The 15,041-nt window shown below is 33.6% G+C and overlaps 2 protein-coding genes across 2 annotated transcripts in view; one reads left to right on the forward strand and one right to left on the reverse strand.

Moving 5' to 3' along the window:
- The window catches only part of LOC112516322 (cytochrome P450 724B1), a 5,251-nt gene extending 5,066 nt beyond the window's left edge, over positions 1 to 185 (forward strand). The window contains exon 9 of the mRNA XM_025123336.1: positions 92 to 185. Coding sequence (XP_024979104.1) covers positions 92 to 185 — 94 coding nt within the window. The remainder of the gene's footprint in view (positions 1 to 91) is intronic.
- Positions 186 to 1,844: 1,659 nt separating this feature from the next.
- LOC112516871 (subtilisin-like protease SBT5.3) lies at positions 1,845 to 6,740 on the reverse strand. The gene is made up of 11 exons (XM_025124109.1): positions 6,657 to 6,740; positions 6,455 to 6,564; positions 6,264 to 6,361; positions 6,030 to 6,194; positions 4,625 to 4,733; positions 3,689 to 4,223; positions 3,500 to 3,597; positions 3,175 to 3,420; positions 2,895 to 3,009; positions 2,592 to 2,805; positions 1,845 to 2,410 (listed from the first exon to the last, which is right to left on the reverse strand). The coding sequence occupies exons 1-11, from the start codon at positions 6,738 to 6,740 to the stop codon at positions 1,872 to 1,874; spliced, it is 2,313 nt and encodes a 770-aa protein (XP_024979877.1). The 3' UTR covers positions 1,845 to 1,871.
- Between the last annotated feature and the right edge of the window lie 8,301 nt (positions 6,741 to 15,041).

Genomic DNA, 15,041 nt, shown 5'->3' on the forward strand with positions numbered 1-15,041 from the left:
TATATATATATATATATATATATATATATACACTGTGTAGCATAAAATCAGAGGGTAAATTGGTAATTTGGCAATATTGGTGGTGTTGCAGATGGAGAATAGAAGATGATGATCAACCCATTGCATATCCATATGTAGAGTTCCAGAGAGGTTTAGTATTAAATGTGGACCATTTTACCCCTTGAATCAAACTTATTATATTTATATATATATATATATATATATATATATATATATATATATATATATATTGGAAATTATCCATTTCTTAAGAGAGAATATAATAATTCGCCAAGATTACTTTTTCTTTTATATGCTTGAATGATATGTCTCATATTGCATTGTTTTCTTCTTTAATTTGATTTTGTTTATTAATTATAATAACTCATCATAAAAGTCTCATACATCAAAGACATCGTAATATAATTTATTTATTTATTTATTAACCTGGATATCTAACCCATCATGCGAACCGACTAATCATAAAGCGATCACCTGCTTTGCAGATAGCCCGGAATATAATTTATTTTGATATCAGTAATTTACCCTCCAAACCTTTAAAAATATTTTAAATAAAACCTGCTCTACATTTTTTTTTGAAATATATAAAATTTATATACGGCAAATAAATTCACATATTTTCCTCACCTTTGATGAGGTTTGAATTCTTGACTTCCTAGGAGGCTAAAGACTCGCATACCGCTAGAACAAAGGTCATTTGGTACCTGCTCTACGTGTTATTTGAACCCTTCTTTACTAATTTTCTCTTATAACAAACAAAAATCGTCATTTTAACCGATGAAATTCACCTCCTAACCATATTCTTCTCATTTGTATCAGTCTATCAGTACTTTCGTAAGTGCCCTTATCGCAATTTGCGCACGAGAGCTTTGACGAGTTAAATAATAAGATAAAAAAATAATTAAACTTGACTTATGTTCACTTACAGATGGGGTGTTGATGAGTTAAAAGTAATTAAACTTGACTTGTGTTCACTTGCTAAGGGGGCATTGTTAAAACCGTCACAAAATAAATAGACATATTTTTATTTATGTTTGTCCTAAAACAAGTGTTCACTTTAAAAAATAAAAAAAATAAAAAATTCTTAAATTTACACTTGACTGACGCACAAATGCTTATGAATTAAAAAAAACAATTAAACTTTACTTGGTTCGGTACTTGTGGAGGGGGCATTCATAAGTTAAATGCCTCCTCGAGTTTGAAACTCATTTATTCTTAGAAAATGCACCCTCCACAAGTTGCAGAGGGGGCATTGATGAGTTAAGAAAACAAGTACATTTTACTTTTGTTCAGTACTTGTAGAGGAGTCATTGATGAGTTAAATACGGCCTCAAGTTTGAAACTCATTTCTTTTTATTAAAATGCACCCTGCACAAGTTGCAGCAACGACTCTTGTCAAGGTATAGATAAATGGTAAAAATGGTAGACGGATGGCTATTTTTGTCAATTTCCGTACAAAAATAACATCATTTTTCTTTTTACCATTTTCAAACGGTTCAAATAACTATATCACTGAACCTTAAATCATATGAAATGGTTGTTTGTTTACGTCTTAATAGTTACATAAAGAGGCAATTCCTGAATAGTTAAGAGGTGAATCTTGTTTGGCAAAAAAATTCTTTCTCTTAATGGTTTCAAAACCTTCTGAATAATATTGTATCATGAGCCTCCTTTAATCATTCTACATCAAATCATTCAACAATTGTCAAATAATCCCTAAGACCAGTCTGTCAAAAAATGTCAAGTTTTGATTGGAAAATCATTAAGCAAATGAATAATTATCAAATATAATATTTAAAAAATTATTTTACTTAATAATAAAAATAGAGACATATCTTTGTCCACTCAAATCATATGGTCTTAACCACAATGGAACTCCTCACATAATGCTTTCCATCTGACCATACTAGTTGACCAAAAACATATTGCCCACCACCCCTGCCCTTCTTGGACTTCAAACTAACCTTGAACCTTTTCTCTTCACCACTCTTTTTAAACTTCAACTTCTTTGGCTGAACCTGGACAGATATGCCAGCCGGCTTAAAGACTCGGACCTTGTAAGTGGCCGGCGAACCCACATTCCTAACGGTTCTAGTCACTGTGATCGAGCCATTGAGGTTAGGCACGGTGATTGATGGATAGTTGAAGTCTGTGAGACTAATGTTCTTGGATGGGCATGAATAGGGTGTTTCTGAGAACTTCTCGATTTGAGACTTGGTGTAGCCGAGTGCACACATGAGGTCCAGGTAACTGTTAGTGGTCAGATCATAAACCAGACCAGGGTCCATGGCTCGGTTTGGCTGCACGTGCCCTGCTCCATAGCTAAAAGGTGTTGCTTTCGTGTGGGATGCATTTGTAATTGGTTCTACTGCATTGTCGCGTGTTCTTGCTGCATGATAAAAGAAAAATAAACTGAATTGAGTGTCTGAATGTTACCGAACTTGAAAAAAAAACCAGCGAGCACAGTAAATCCCACCCGGAGGTATCAAAATTTCTCAAAAAGAAAGAACTTTTTAAACTGGTAACCGACTCTAAGAGGGTTTAATTCATCATAAACAGGGTAATCTAACCTGTGGTCATGATGGCGGATCTAATTGCTGCTGGACTCCAATTGGGATGCAGGGTTTTCAGTAGCCCAACAATACCGGCAACATGAGGGCATGACATGGAAGTGCCGGATACACAATTATATTGAACTCTTCGCGTATCAAAATCTTGATTCGTTGGTCCTTGTGATTCTGTGTAAGCAGCTATTATACTCACACCGGGTGCAGTTATATCGGGCTGAAGATAATCAACAAACACAAACATCAAGATATGATCCAAACAGGTAACGTAAGCCAAATCTTGAAGATGTTAAATGCTTATATAACCTTAAGAATCTCCGGGGTGATGATGTTAGGTCCCTTGGATGAGAAAGCTGCCATGAATGGAGCTGGCTTTGTCTCTAATTGAGTTGATGGATGCGTGATGTACGCCATTGGAGTCCTGTTAGAATTTGTAAAGGTAGGAATGACGAGTTGTAAAAAGAAATCCTGGAAATTTTGGCCTTCCAACCAAAGGGTCGTTGGGCTAGCAGTATTTGGGTTACCAATAGAGCCTAGCCTCCTTGGAAGTCAAAGTGCGAAAATAAGAGTTGGGTGTGTACATTACTTGGTTGAATTGAGATATCGATAGACAGCAAGACCATCGGTGTAAGTTATGTGTGTAGCAGGGAAGACATGAGGGTCTGCAATAATCTCATTGCCGGAAAGATCATTGTTGGCAAGAACCATTCCAACAGCACCAGCCAAAGCAGCTTCTTGGCCTTTGTCAACCCTTGCGTTTTCTCCCCGAAGACAAACCAATATTTTCCCTTTGGCCTTATTGGGATCCAGTGATCCAGCCTTACAAAGCTGCCTGTATTAAGCCAATAGCTAAAGTTCAGCCACTAAGTTATGCATCTTATGCAACATGACTAACTAACTTGTATTCTTACGCGTCTTTGGCTTGTGCCTTGGCTGCTTTGGCTTCGAGAGAGCTTATTATCGGAAAGAACTTGTTTCTTGGCAATGCTTTTGCCGAAAGACTTTCACCCTGAAAGTGAGAGTTCATATATAATCTGATATACCGAGTGCATTTTGTTGATAGCATTGAGATCTTGAGATGAGAACGGAATAGAACTGACCTGGAAACGCATCTTATTGCCAAGAACAGCATAACTAGGGAACTGGCGGTCCATGGTGCTAGCTCCAACTGTGATTTGCCAGGCTGCAACGTTGGACACGGTGCCATCATCGGGTCCAGAATTTCCAGCCGAACAAACCACGACTATACCCTGCTTAACGGCATGAAAAGAGCCAATGGCAACACTATCGTTGAAAAAGGGAACAGCATCCCCACCAAGAGATACAGACAACACATCTACTCCATCTTGAATGGCCATATCAAATGCTGCCAATATATCTGCATCAAAACACTCATTTCCATTCACAGGGGGGAAGCAAACTTTATAAGCAACAACCCGGGCATGTGGTGATCCGCCTTTAGCTGTTCCATTCCCATACCCAAAGACACTGGCATCTGATACAAAGTTACCACCGGCCGTTGATAAGGTGTGGGACCCATGGCCTTCATGATCGCGTGGTGAATGAAAAGAGGAGTTGAGAGGTCCAACAACAGAAGCATAACCTTTGTTGAAGTATCTTGCTCCTATCAGCTTCCTTCATATAGGAAAAGAAAACATGAGGAACCATAGTTTACCACGGGTTTAATGAGCTTAATGGGATTTACAGCTTATTGGGTCAGCTATAATGACTGTTTGTTAGTGGCTTAATGATATAGAAAGTGACTTATCCAATAAACTTTCAGAGGGGAGCTTAATGCAGAAAGCCAAGTTGTTTCCAAAGCTGCCTCTTGATTAAAAAACACGCTCCTTCAATCTATGAAAAACCTCCCAAACAAAAACCTTCACAATCTGTACAGAACTTTGTCCATACAGGACTTAATGAAAAACCACAAACTGCCCTGTATCATTGGCCTACTTGGATCGTTGTCTTTGATCAAAATCAAACAGGTATAGAAAAACTTTGGGTATAAACTATGGTGGTTATAAGAACCTGACCGATTACAGTGGAAGCTAGCATCTGCACCATTTTGACAGACTCCTTTCCATTTTGATGGAATTGGTCCCATTCCTTCATCACTAAAGCTCTTTGACTCTGGCCAAACACCTGGTAAAAAGATTGAACAAAGACTATGAGGCTGGAGATGGTTTAGTATGATCAGAATAAAAGATATCTGTGTGTATTATGCATTTTGTTAAATTATAAAATGGTAAGATTTGATAGCAGATCTTATTGGTGATTTTAGTGAATCATCAGACAGCTTTGTGTAGTTTGATTCACAAGAGAACGAAAGGGTTGGTGGTTAAGTTATAATATGGTTTAGGAAGTGAGGAGTGTGCACACTTGTATAAGTTAGCTAGAACCTGGGATCGCGGGATAACGGCCATATGGCGGTGGGTCAAGGGGGGCGTGCCTTTGGTGGTGATCTCAATACCTAAACGATGGTTCGAGAGGGGCCGCCAGATGGCAGGGTAGCGCCCCCAAACCTAAACTGTATACACTAAGTGGTATTCAGAAGCAAGGTTCAGATAGCTACGTGCTTTCGGAAAATGAGAAGTCTGGTTTAGAAAGCCATGTGCTTTCTGAAAATCCTAAATTTGAGTCTGGTTCAGAAAGTTATATGTTTTTTGAAATCACTAAGGAGGCACTTATTGGGTAAGCGTCACCACCTTCATTTTCGGCCATCAAAATGGACTGTTGGTCCTTGTCATTTCCCATTTCCCACCCGCTAAGACAAGTGACACCCAGTAAGCACTTATCGAGTAAGTGTTCAGTATACACCCCGAAAGTCTGGACACTCAGACTGGTTCAGAAGACTTGGATGCCTTCACTTCAGAAGACAAGAGCCTTCAAAAGGTCAGACTTGGATTCATAAGGTACGTCATCTTCTAGAAGGCAAGCCTTCAAAAGGTGAATCACCTTCTTAACTTTAGCGCAGTTCCCATTTTGTAACCACCTATCAGTTGCTCAATAACTTCTAGTAATCATTACCTATTAATGAAGCATTCATTCTCAATTTTAATGTAGAGAAACGTTACAACTTCTACGTGCTTAAACCTCTCGGTTTCTGCCAAAATCGAGAGACTGAATTCAGATTATCCTCGACCAAATTTCGTGCAACCTGAGCAATATAGGGTTGAAATATTGCCAATGCCATATAATGAACAAGGTGCCAGTTCAGCCACCAAAACAAAATATGAATATATTAAGCTCATTGGATGCTAATCCACAACTAAGCCACCAATAACCAAAAAATGTGATCAAAAAGTCAACGATCCCAAATGAAAGAAGTTAAAAGACAGCTTTCTTGGAAGAATATAAGTAATAGCAAGTTTGTCTACAGTGAGTAAATCCATAAACACAATCTCCAACATAAGAAAAAAGATGAGATTTTAAGCTGACCTGTGTCAAGGTTTCCTATGATTGTATTTTCACCAAATCTTGCCTTATTCCAGATCGAACCAGAAGGAATTACACCATTATCTTCAAGACCCATAAAATCCCATGATCTGGTTGTATGTAATTTTCTACCTCTGTTCAAGAACACTGAGACTACCTTGGAATGCCCTGCATTAATGGATAATTATTCACACAATTCTAACCATATCATTCTACAGAACCATATAAACTACTTACTGGCTATCTGGGCAGCTTCCTCATCTTCAAGAATGGCAGCAAAACCATTGATATGCCTTGTGTATGAGTAAAAGATTGCATCTTTGGCCTTATCTTTACTGTATATATATATATATATATATATATATATTCAAGAAAAGAAACAAGAATGAGAATGAGAAAGTAGAAAACAAGCAATGGATTTTGATTACCTTCCCAAACAGGAGCCAAGAAATTCGTAGTGGGAGTCTGTAACTCGATTGAAATCAGTGGTTGAAACTTGAGAACTATGGGAATGAAGGCCCAGATAGATGACATATGACTGAATGGAAAATAGAGAGGAAGATTTTAAAATTGAGAAGTATAAACCTAAGTTATTGGAAAGAAAGAAAGAAGGCAATAATGGATGGTTACCCTTTTAGTGGCAAAGGTGGGTCTATGCAACAGTGATGAAAAAAGAAGAAAGGAGAAGAGAAGAGTAGCACTACTTGCTCTCATTGCTCTCAAGTAATGCTTGCCTGCTTCCCCCCTCTATCTCTCTCTCTCTCTTCTTTCACAGAATAAAATTATGAGCACATGAACATCCCTTTTGCTCAAAGTTGGTTTCTATTTAAAGACTTCTGGTTCACTTCTGTTCTACTCCAATTTCAGTGGACTTGAAACGGGTAAAATATTTCTAAACTTGGAAAAAGGTCAAAACCCAACCTGATTCCCGACCCTGCTTCCGATTCCGATTCCGCTTTCAAGTATTAATTATACATTTCTATATACATATGAAAGGTAGTCAGATTCAAATGAGAAGAATAATCAAATAAGAAAACAAATGAATAATATAGATCATATAATTTATTAAATAACACCTTAAATAAAAATTAAAAAACCAACAAGTAAGGACATAAAACCCATTTATTTATACAAGAGATATTTAAGAAATTTATCTAAGATTTTCCTTTTTATCATTTTTGTGATTTTAATGTAATTTAATTTTTTATTTAAAAATTTTATTTTCTATTTAAGGCATTTAAAATAAGTGTAATTTAATTTTCGTTTAAAGAAATTATTTTTATTTAAGGCAATATTTTAGACGGTTCTTAAAATCGCCCAAAATAAATAAAAAAATTCCTTATATACAGAGAGAGAGGTTCAAACGACAATTCTATCTAAATAAGAAAATATATGGATAAATGTCAACCAATCATCGTCCAAAATGGTATATGTGTAATTTGTTGCATATAGATTATATATAAAATTATTTATTTCTATAAAGTTTATTTAATGCATTTAATTAAGATATTTATTTTAAACAATGAATATATATAATGATCAATCTTCGATGATCGTGATTCAGTTGTTTGTGGTAAGCTTTTGTTAATACAAGAGTACGGTAGTATAAAATTTCATTTATTAAGTACTATAGTTGGTATATTTGTGTTTAATCTATCTTTTTTTATGTTATTCTTATGCACATGCAAAAATTAAGATTTGGATGTCGTTTAAACGTAAAATTGACATTTATATATACATAATATATAAATACACTACGTAGAAAATTAAATTAGGTAGACAGAAAAAAAAAATCTCTGATTCCTCAATGGGATCCCCATTTCCCGGTGAGGACGACAGATGGGGATGGAGATTCAAATCCTCGGTATCCCCAGCCCGTTGGCCATCTTTACGGGTGAGGTTATATCACCAGGGACGAACCCAAGAATTTTTGGATAAGATGGCACTTTATAAAACGGTTGTACCTTCTAGAATAAAACGGTTGCACCTTTCATGAACCTAAGTTTTTTACCTTACCACGGAGGAACAATACGGTGGCCCGTGCCACCTAACCACCCCTCTAAGTCCGTCTATGATACCACAATGCTCCACTACAACCCACATGATATCTTTTAACCTTATGAACATTTAGATGAAGAGAAAGGGGAAATAGTCATTTTAAAGGAAAAAAAGGGAAACAGCCTTTTTAGGCATCTGAATAGTGCTAAAAAGGATACCTATGGTGTGTGGGGAAGGATCTTGTTTTCATTTGGGACTTGGGAGCCTCTTAAAATGCTAATAGCTTAATGCTATTCAGTCATTGATGAATTAAGAAATGAAAGCCATGTGTTAAAAAAAAGCATCTTCCTTTAATGAGATATTAATGTCCTACAGTTGCTCCAAAATGCTAAGCACCATCTGAAAATAAAAAAATGAGCTTATTGACTTCACCGATGGTAATTAAAGTTAATATAATAAACACTAAAACCCACGTAAGATTTGCAGATATTATGCATGGGAGAGATAAAACAACGACATATGGGGATTAGGTGAATACAAAAACAAGATTTTGAATTCATTTTATCAAACAGGTGGTGTGCATAAAGAGAGTATATAAAAAACAAGAGAGTTGAATTCAATGAGGCATTTTAACAAACAGGAGGTGTGCATAAAAGAGAACAGATAACAAAGTGGTGGTCCAAGCATTACTACTATGACTATGAGTGGCGCAATGTGAAGAAAGGGAAGCAAGTCTTATTGTTGCTTAGGACAACATGACGTAGTAAGCGATCGAAATCCACAGCTTCCGGCTAATCAAGAACCGATCTGCCAAAGCATATATAAAATGGTAAAATTAAAACCCATAAACTACTGATTTGTGCGATGAAGATACACGCATCATCATGTTGGAAATTGCTGCCCATTTCCGACTTAGGGTTCAGATAAAGTTTCAAAGTCAACGAAGATCCAAAACCTTATCGTCAAAGATACAGCATTTGGGAAAGTTGATTTCTTTTTCTTAAAAATATATCTGCTATTCTTTTTTTAAGTTTTATATTTACAAATAATGATTCATTCCAGTTTTATAGGTCAATAATCTAAATAAATAAATAAAAATTTACTTGTATTATATATATAATAGAAGAATATTCGTACAATTCAATGAGACACATCTCGATTTTAATATTTTATTTTATTATTTGTTTCTGTTGATATTATAATACGATTTTATGTGTTTTTTAAAAAGCATTAATGATTTTATTTAAAAAAAATATATAAATTTGAAGATATCATAAAAATTTGAAGAAAAATATATCAATGTTAATATCAAATCAACTATTTAAAAGTTCTCATTTTTTATGTAATTTCTTTAATTTATTTTTTTATTATAATTTAGTTTAAGTGTAATAATAAAATAATTTATTTTTGGTTTAATATTATAATTTTTTTATAAAGATAATAATTAAGTATTATGTTAAAATTCAATGATTATCCTAATTATATTTTAATTTTTTATATTTAAAATGAGATATTTATTTTGTATTTGATTATGTTTATCTGCAGTTAGTTACACGAATTCARATATGGAGCTTTAATAAGTTGTACTTACGCACAATCTACTTGTAATCTTGAGTTTTAAGTAATATGCATTAATAAACAATATTTTACGCATAAAAAATATTTTTTAAAAGTTTTTGTCAAATGTTTTATAATATAGTATAGATTATGTGTTTTTAAGAAAACGATAATAATTTTATTTTTGAATAAAATATAAATTTGAATATATCATAAAAAATTGAAGAAAAAAAATATCAATGTTAATATCAAATCAATTATTTAAAAGTTCTCATTTTTTATGTAATTTCTTTAATTTATTTTTTTATTATAATTTAGTTTAAGTGTAATAATAAAATAATTTATTTTTGGTTTAATATTATAATTTTTTTATAAAGATAATAATTAAGTATTATGTTAAAATTCAATGATTATCCTAATTATATTTTAGATTTTTTATAGGTAAAATGAGATATTTATTTTGTATTTGATTATGTTTATCTGCAGTTAGTTACACGAATTCAAATATGGAGCTTTAATAAGTTGTATTTGATTACAATCTACTTGCAATCTTGAGGTTTAAGTAATATGCATTAATAAACAGTATTTTACGCATAAAAAATGATTTTTAAGAGTTTTTGTCAAATGCTTTATAAGCAGTATATGTTTTTGTGTTAAGTTTATTTTTTTTAATAAATTATTCACTACAAAAGGATTTTTTTAGTGAATGTGTTTTTTGGTTTTTTTGTGAAGACGAAGAAATAAATCATATTTTCTCCGCTATTTACAACCACACAAAATTCTCCAATAATTTAATGCGATAACGTTTGACTGGATAGTTGAAGACAAAATCGTAATCGAGATGACCAAATTGCACAAGGGAAGATCATCAAGACAAAACTAAAATCAAATCCTTCATCATCTGCTATTGCGATACGTTATGATGATCCAACGACAAAAGTGGTTGAAACCCTTGTAACATAGGCAAACCTATAAATTTTTTCAAACTGTGACACCATTTTACCATAAGAATGAAATATATGGAAAACCTTCACAAAGTCGTAGTAAATCTTAGTTCATATATGTGAACTTGTATGATATCAATAAGTTCACATGTGAATAGGTATAAAAACAACTAATATTATATCATAGTTCATATATGAACTTACTGATTCACATACATGAGTTTATAGTAGTTTCACATGTGAACATGCACAAAAACAACTTATTGATTCACATATGCGAGCTTAAGAATATTTGGACAAGTATGACAACTTTGTTCAGCTGGTGGCCAAGATATACTGAACCAAGACCATTCCATCTGTATTAGAGATCTTTTAGCCATAATGTAATCTAGGTCACATATTATTGTTCCATTTTGGTTTGGTTGGATGGGGGGTGTAAATTTTTATGATTTTTTTTTGTTTACTGTTATCTCAGACAAATTGTATTTCAAGTTCCATAATTTCGGATTTCCATATCTGAATTGTATTGGATCATACTTGGTTTAGTTATATATATGTTGAATATGTGTCGTCTTTGTTTTTGGAAATGGTGTTTATCATGGTCCTTGTTTTTATCCTTGAAATCGATGGGATTTGCTTATTATGCCTTCAGGTTGATTTAATGGCAACGTACATGTACGTGTTTGTTCTTTCGTACCATAAACTCAAACAAACAAAACAGGTGTGATGTTCTTTTGCATATGGACTTAGTTCACCTTACAATGCATGGATGGATCTAATACAATCTTCTAGTTTGGTTTGGGATGATTGTTGCTTATCTTTATGATTTGGATGTATGTAATGAAATGATCAGCTCATACACCTACTATGTAGCAAAGCAGAGAGACAAACCTGATCTAAATTTATAGGAACCACACTTTTCTCTACATAATTTTTCATGCCAAAAGAATCAAATCAAATCCTATTTGCTAACACATGATACTAAAAATGGTGGGATATGCATTCGTTAGGTTGTAACCACTGACAGGAGAAAATCAAACGGACAAAATACTAAAATTAGGGATATACCTGGTTTGATTTCCTAGAATAAAATCAAAGAAAATAGATAGTAAGCAGGAGTACATGGCTACAAGGACAAGGAGGTGAGTGCTATAGGACTTCTGAGTGTGTGTTCTGAAGGTGAAAAGAAAGTTAAGGCATACTTATAGCATACTTCGTAGATCGATATACCTTATTCACAGAAACAAAATCAAAACAGGGAACACATATGGACGAAAACCACGAAAATAGCTTGAAGATTCAACAAGGACTGGTTTGCACAGGGAAGAAAACCCGTAAGGAATGGTTTGCGCTTAATTTGGATTTGATTTGGGTCGTTTGAGAGAACTGGAGGTGACGGAAACGCTGGGTTCGATTTGTGTTGATTTGAGAGAACTGGAGGCGATGGAGATGGAGTGTGGTAAGCGAATAAGAGGGATTTATGATATTAGGTTACCAATTTTATTCTAGACCTTATTAAGAGATAAGACGCTCTAGGAAAAAACATACGTTGTGAACTATAAAACGTCTGACTAAATCATATAAAACTGGTGATTAAGAGTTTAAAATGAAAAAAAAAAAACAAACAAGACCTAAATCTTTTGATAGGTTTGTTGCATTTGGAAGTAAAGCTCGCGGGTTCAATCTCTTTATATAGTAGCTTTCCTCCAAGGTTTTTAAAAACAAAAGCTATAAAAATTGAGAATTAAAAGATAATAACACGATATTTGCTATAAATCAGGTTTGAACGTACAGCCTTTTAAGAAAAGAAATTCAAAACAAACACTATAAACCAACTCATCCAATACAACTCGTCCAATACAATGTACATCCGATCAGCTTAAGGGCCTTGGGAGGCAGATAGGTCTCTCCCTGCCTCCCAAGCTCAAAACTAGCTCCATTAACTTGTGTTTGATATGTATGGAGTATTTAGGAATTTACATTTTGTTTGTATATAGTCTCCCTTTTTTTTTCTAGATGAAATTGCAAATATTGTTGGGAAATCAGCCTGAACGTTTCCCAACAACCTAAGCAATGAACACTTGTAGAGAAAAGTAAAGGACAAGAATTTACATGGAAAGTCGAAAAACGAAGAAAAACCACAGGCCTCTAGAGAGAGAATCCACTATATGAAAAATTGTTACAATAACACGGTTCTAAACTCTAAAGTCTCCCCCAATAATACTTACACTCTGGAAGATTTAATACACACATTTCTACTCCCTTAAACAAGGGCACAATAATGAAATAGTTATATACTTAAATTGTATTTCACTGGGACCATACAGATTCAAATAATACCAGCGTTGAACTGTTGACCAGTGCCATCACTTTAAACTAAGACTATCGAGCTCTTATAAACACAATCAAACACCATTTAATTATGTATGCGTACCTCAATTACTTTTTTTATATATATAAATGGGTAAATGAAGATATTTTTTCAATATTTAGGGGTGTTTGGGATTGCTTATATAAAACAACTTACGTTTTTTTTAAAAGTGTTTATCAAATTATCTGGTGTTAAATCGTAGTTTATAAAAAGTGTTTAGATTAACTTATGGCGGTATAAGTTGATAAGTTGTTTCTTATTGTTTGACATATTTTGCTTATAAATGTAAAATGACCAAAAGGACCTTGTGAAATCGAATCAAATAGGGGCCATCTCCGTTTCTCCAATTTTTGTGAAATCGAACCAAATAGGGACCATCTCCGTGGAATTCGGAAACCATGGAAGTCGGCAGCCATGGAAGCCAGAAAGAAAAACGTTGATGAAGGTCGATGTCGATGTCGATGTCGATTAAAGGTTGGTGTTGGATTAATTTTGTAGTGAAGGTCGGTTTGATTTTCGATTTTCGAGTGAAGGTCGATGTCGATTGAAGGTCGGTTTTCGATTTTGCAATGAAGGACGGTTTGATTTTCGATTTTGCAGGTGAAGGTCGCTCCAATCTGATGCGTAATTTAGGTTTAGGGTTAAAAAAAGCAAATTGGTTTCCAAAACTAATAAGTTGAATCTGATAAGTTAGATAGTTCTAACTTATCAAAAACTCTTTATTACCGGTTTGACACCGGTATAAGCATTTTTTTTTTATTCTTCTCATCCAAACACTAAAAATTGCTTATCTTTGGTAGCATACCAAAATAAGTCAATAAACACTTTAAAGAAGCAATCCAAACACCCCCTTAGAATATATATATATATATATATATATATTGAAAAATTTTAAGTAGATAAACTCAAATTTCTCAAAAGGAAAGAAAATTATGGATGATGTCATGGAACTTTTAATCATTGTATTTCTCATTACTTCTAATTATTTATGATATGATCATATTAATTATTTATATATAATCATGGCTTCATGGTACTTCTAATGTTTGCTTATACCTTTAATATAGATATGACAAAACAAGGGTTAGTGACTAATTTTTTTATAATTGATCGTGGTCAAAAAGTACGAATGAGAATGAAAGTTAATGTGAGAAACGTAAAAAGGGATCTGGACCATTGATCAGCTTTCATCTCAAACCCGTCGATGACTCACGCTTGATACGGAGATTGATCTGGTTACATCTCCTCCTAATGTGCATTCGAGGCTGAGAATCTCTTCTTATGTTTCTCATCTTAACTCTCGTTCTCATAGGAATCCAACCCAATCAAATAATGTCACTACATATTCGGTTATGGTATAATTGTTCTCAATCTTTAAATTAATCCTTAGTTCAAAATGTATAACTGATTTAGACTTGTGTAATCGGTCTTTTAGCAGGTACCCAATAAACAAGAAACACATGACGTTTTAAAGAAATTTGGCCCTTAATGTTTACCTCTATGTAGGGCTGTAAATAAACCGCACGAACACGAACGGAGGCTTGTTCATGTTCGTTTGTTTAACTTAACCGAACAAACGAACGAACACGAACGAAAATTTTTGTGTTCGTGTTCATTCGTTTAGAAATAAGGTGCGTTCGTGTTCGTTTATGTTCGTTCGTTAACATGCTAAACGAACGAACATAAGCGAACAGGCTAAACGAACATAAATAAATACTATTTGAATTCAAAGTAAATAAACAAAAGATTATATATTAAATTTAATATATAAACGAATGTTAAATGAATGAACGTTCACGAACATAAATGAACTTCCCGTCAAACAGTTCACGAACGGTTTGTTGAACGTTCGATTCGTTTACAACCCTACCTCTATGGCATAATAACACGAATATATCTATTTTTCAGTAAATCTATTACGAAAATTTACTGGGTTTTAAATATTTCTTTGTTTTAGAATATAATTTGTTGCGAAATAAATTGATTATTAAGATTTGGCATTTAGTACCCATTTGGCGGTCAAAACGCTCAACTGGCTATCGATATTTATGTTTATTAGACATTATCTATATTATATTATAAATTATTTTTTATGTATAAAACATTATTTATTAATATATATTATTTAAAATTCAAATTACAAGT

The sequence above is a fragment of the Cynara cardunculus genome (genome assembly GCF_001531365.2).
Source record: "Cynara cardunculus var. scolymus isolate 2C chromosome LG 8, CcrdV1, whole genome shotgun sequence".
In the NCBI taxonomy this organism is placed as follows: domain Eukaryota; kingdom Viridiplantae; phylum Streptophyta; class Magnoliopsida; order Asterales; family Asteraceae; genus Cynara; species Cynara cardunculus.

Coding starts and splice junctions, on each gene's coding strand:
- LOC112516871 (XM_025124109.1), bottom strand. CDS start 6,740: ATGAGAGCAAGTAGTGCTACTCTTCTCTTCTCCTTTCTTCTTTTTTCA. Junction 3,598..3,688: donor GCAATAAGATGCGTTTCCAG/GTCAGTTCTATT, acceptor TCTCACTTTCAG/GGTGAAAGTCTTTCGGCAAA. Junction 2,806..2,894: donor TCACCCCGGAGATTCTTAAG/GTTATATAAGCA, acceptor GATTATCTTCAG/CCCGATATAACTGCACCCGG.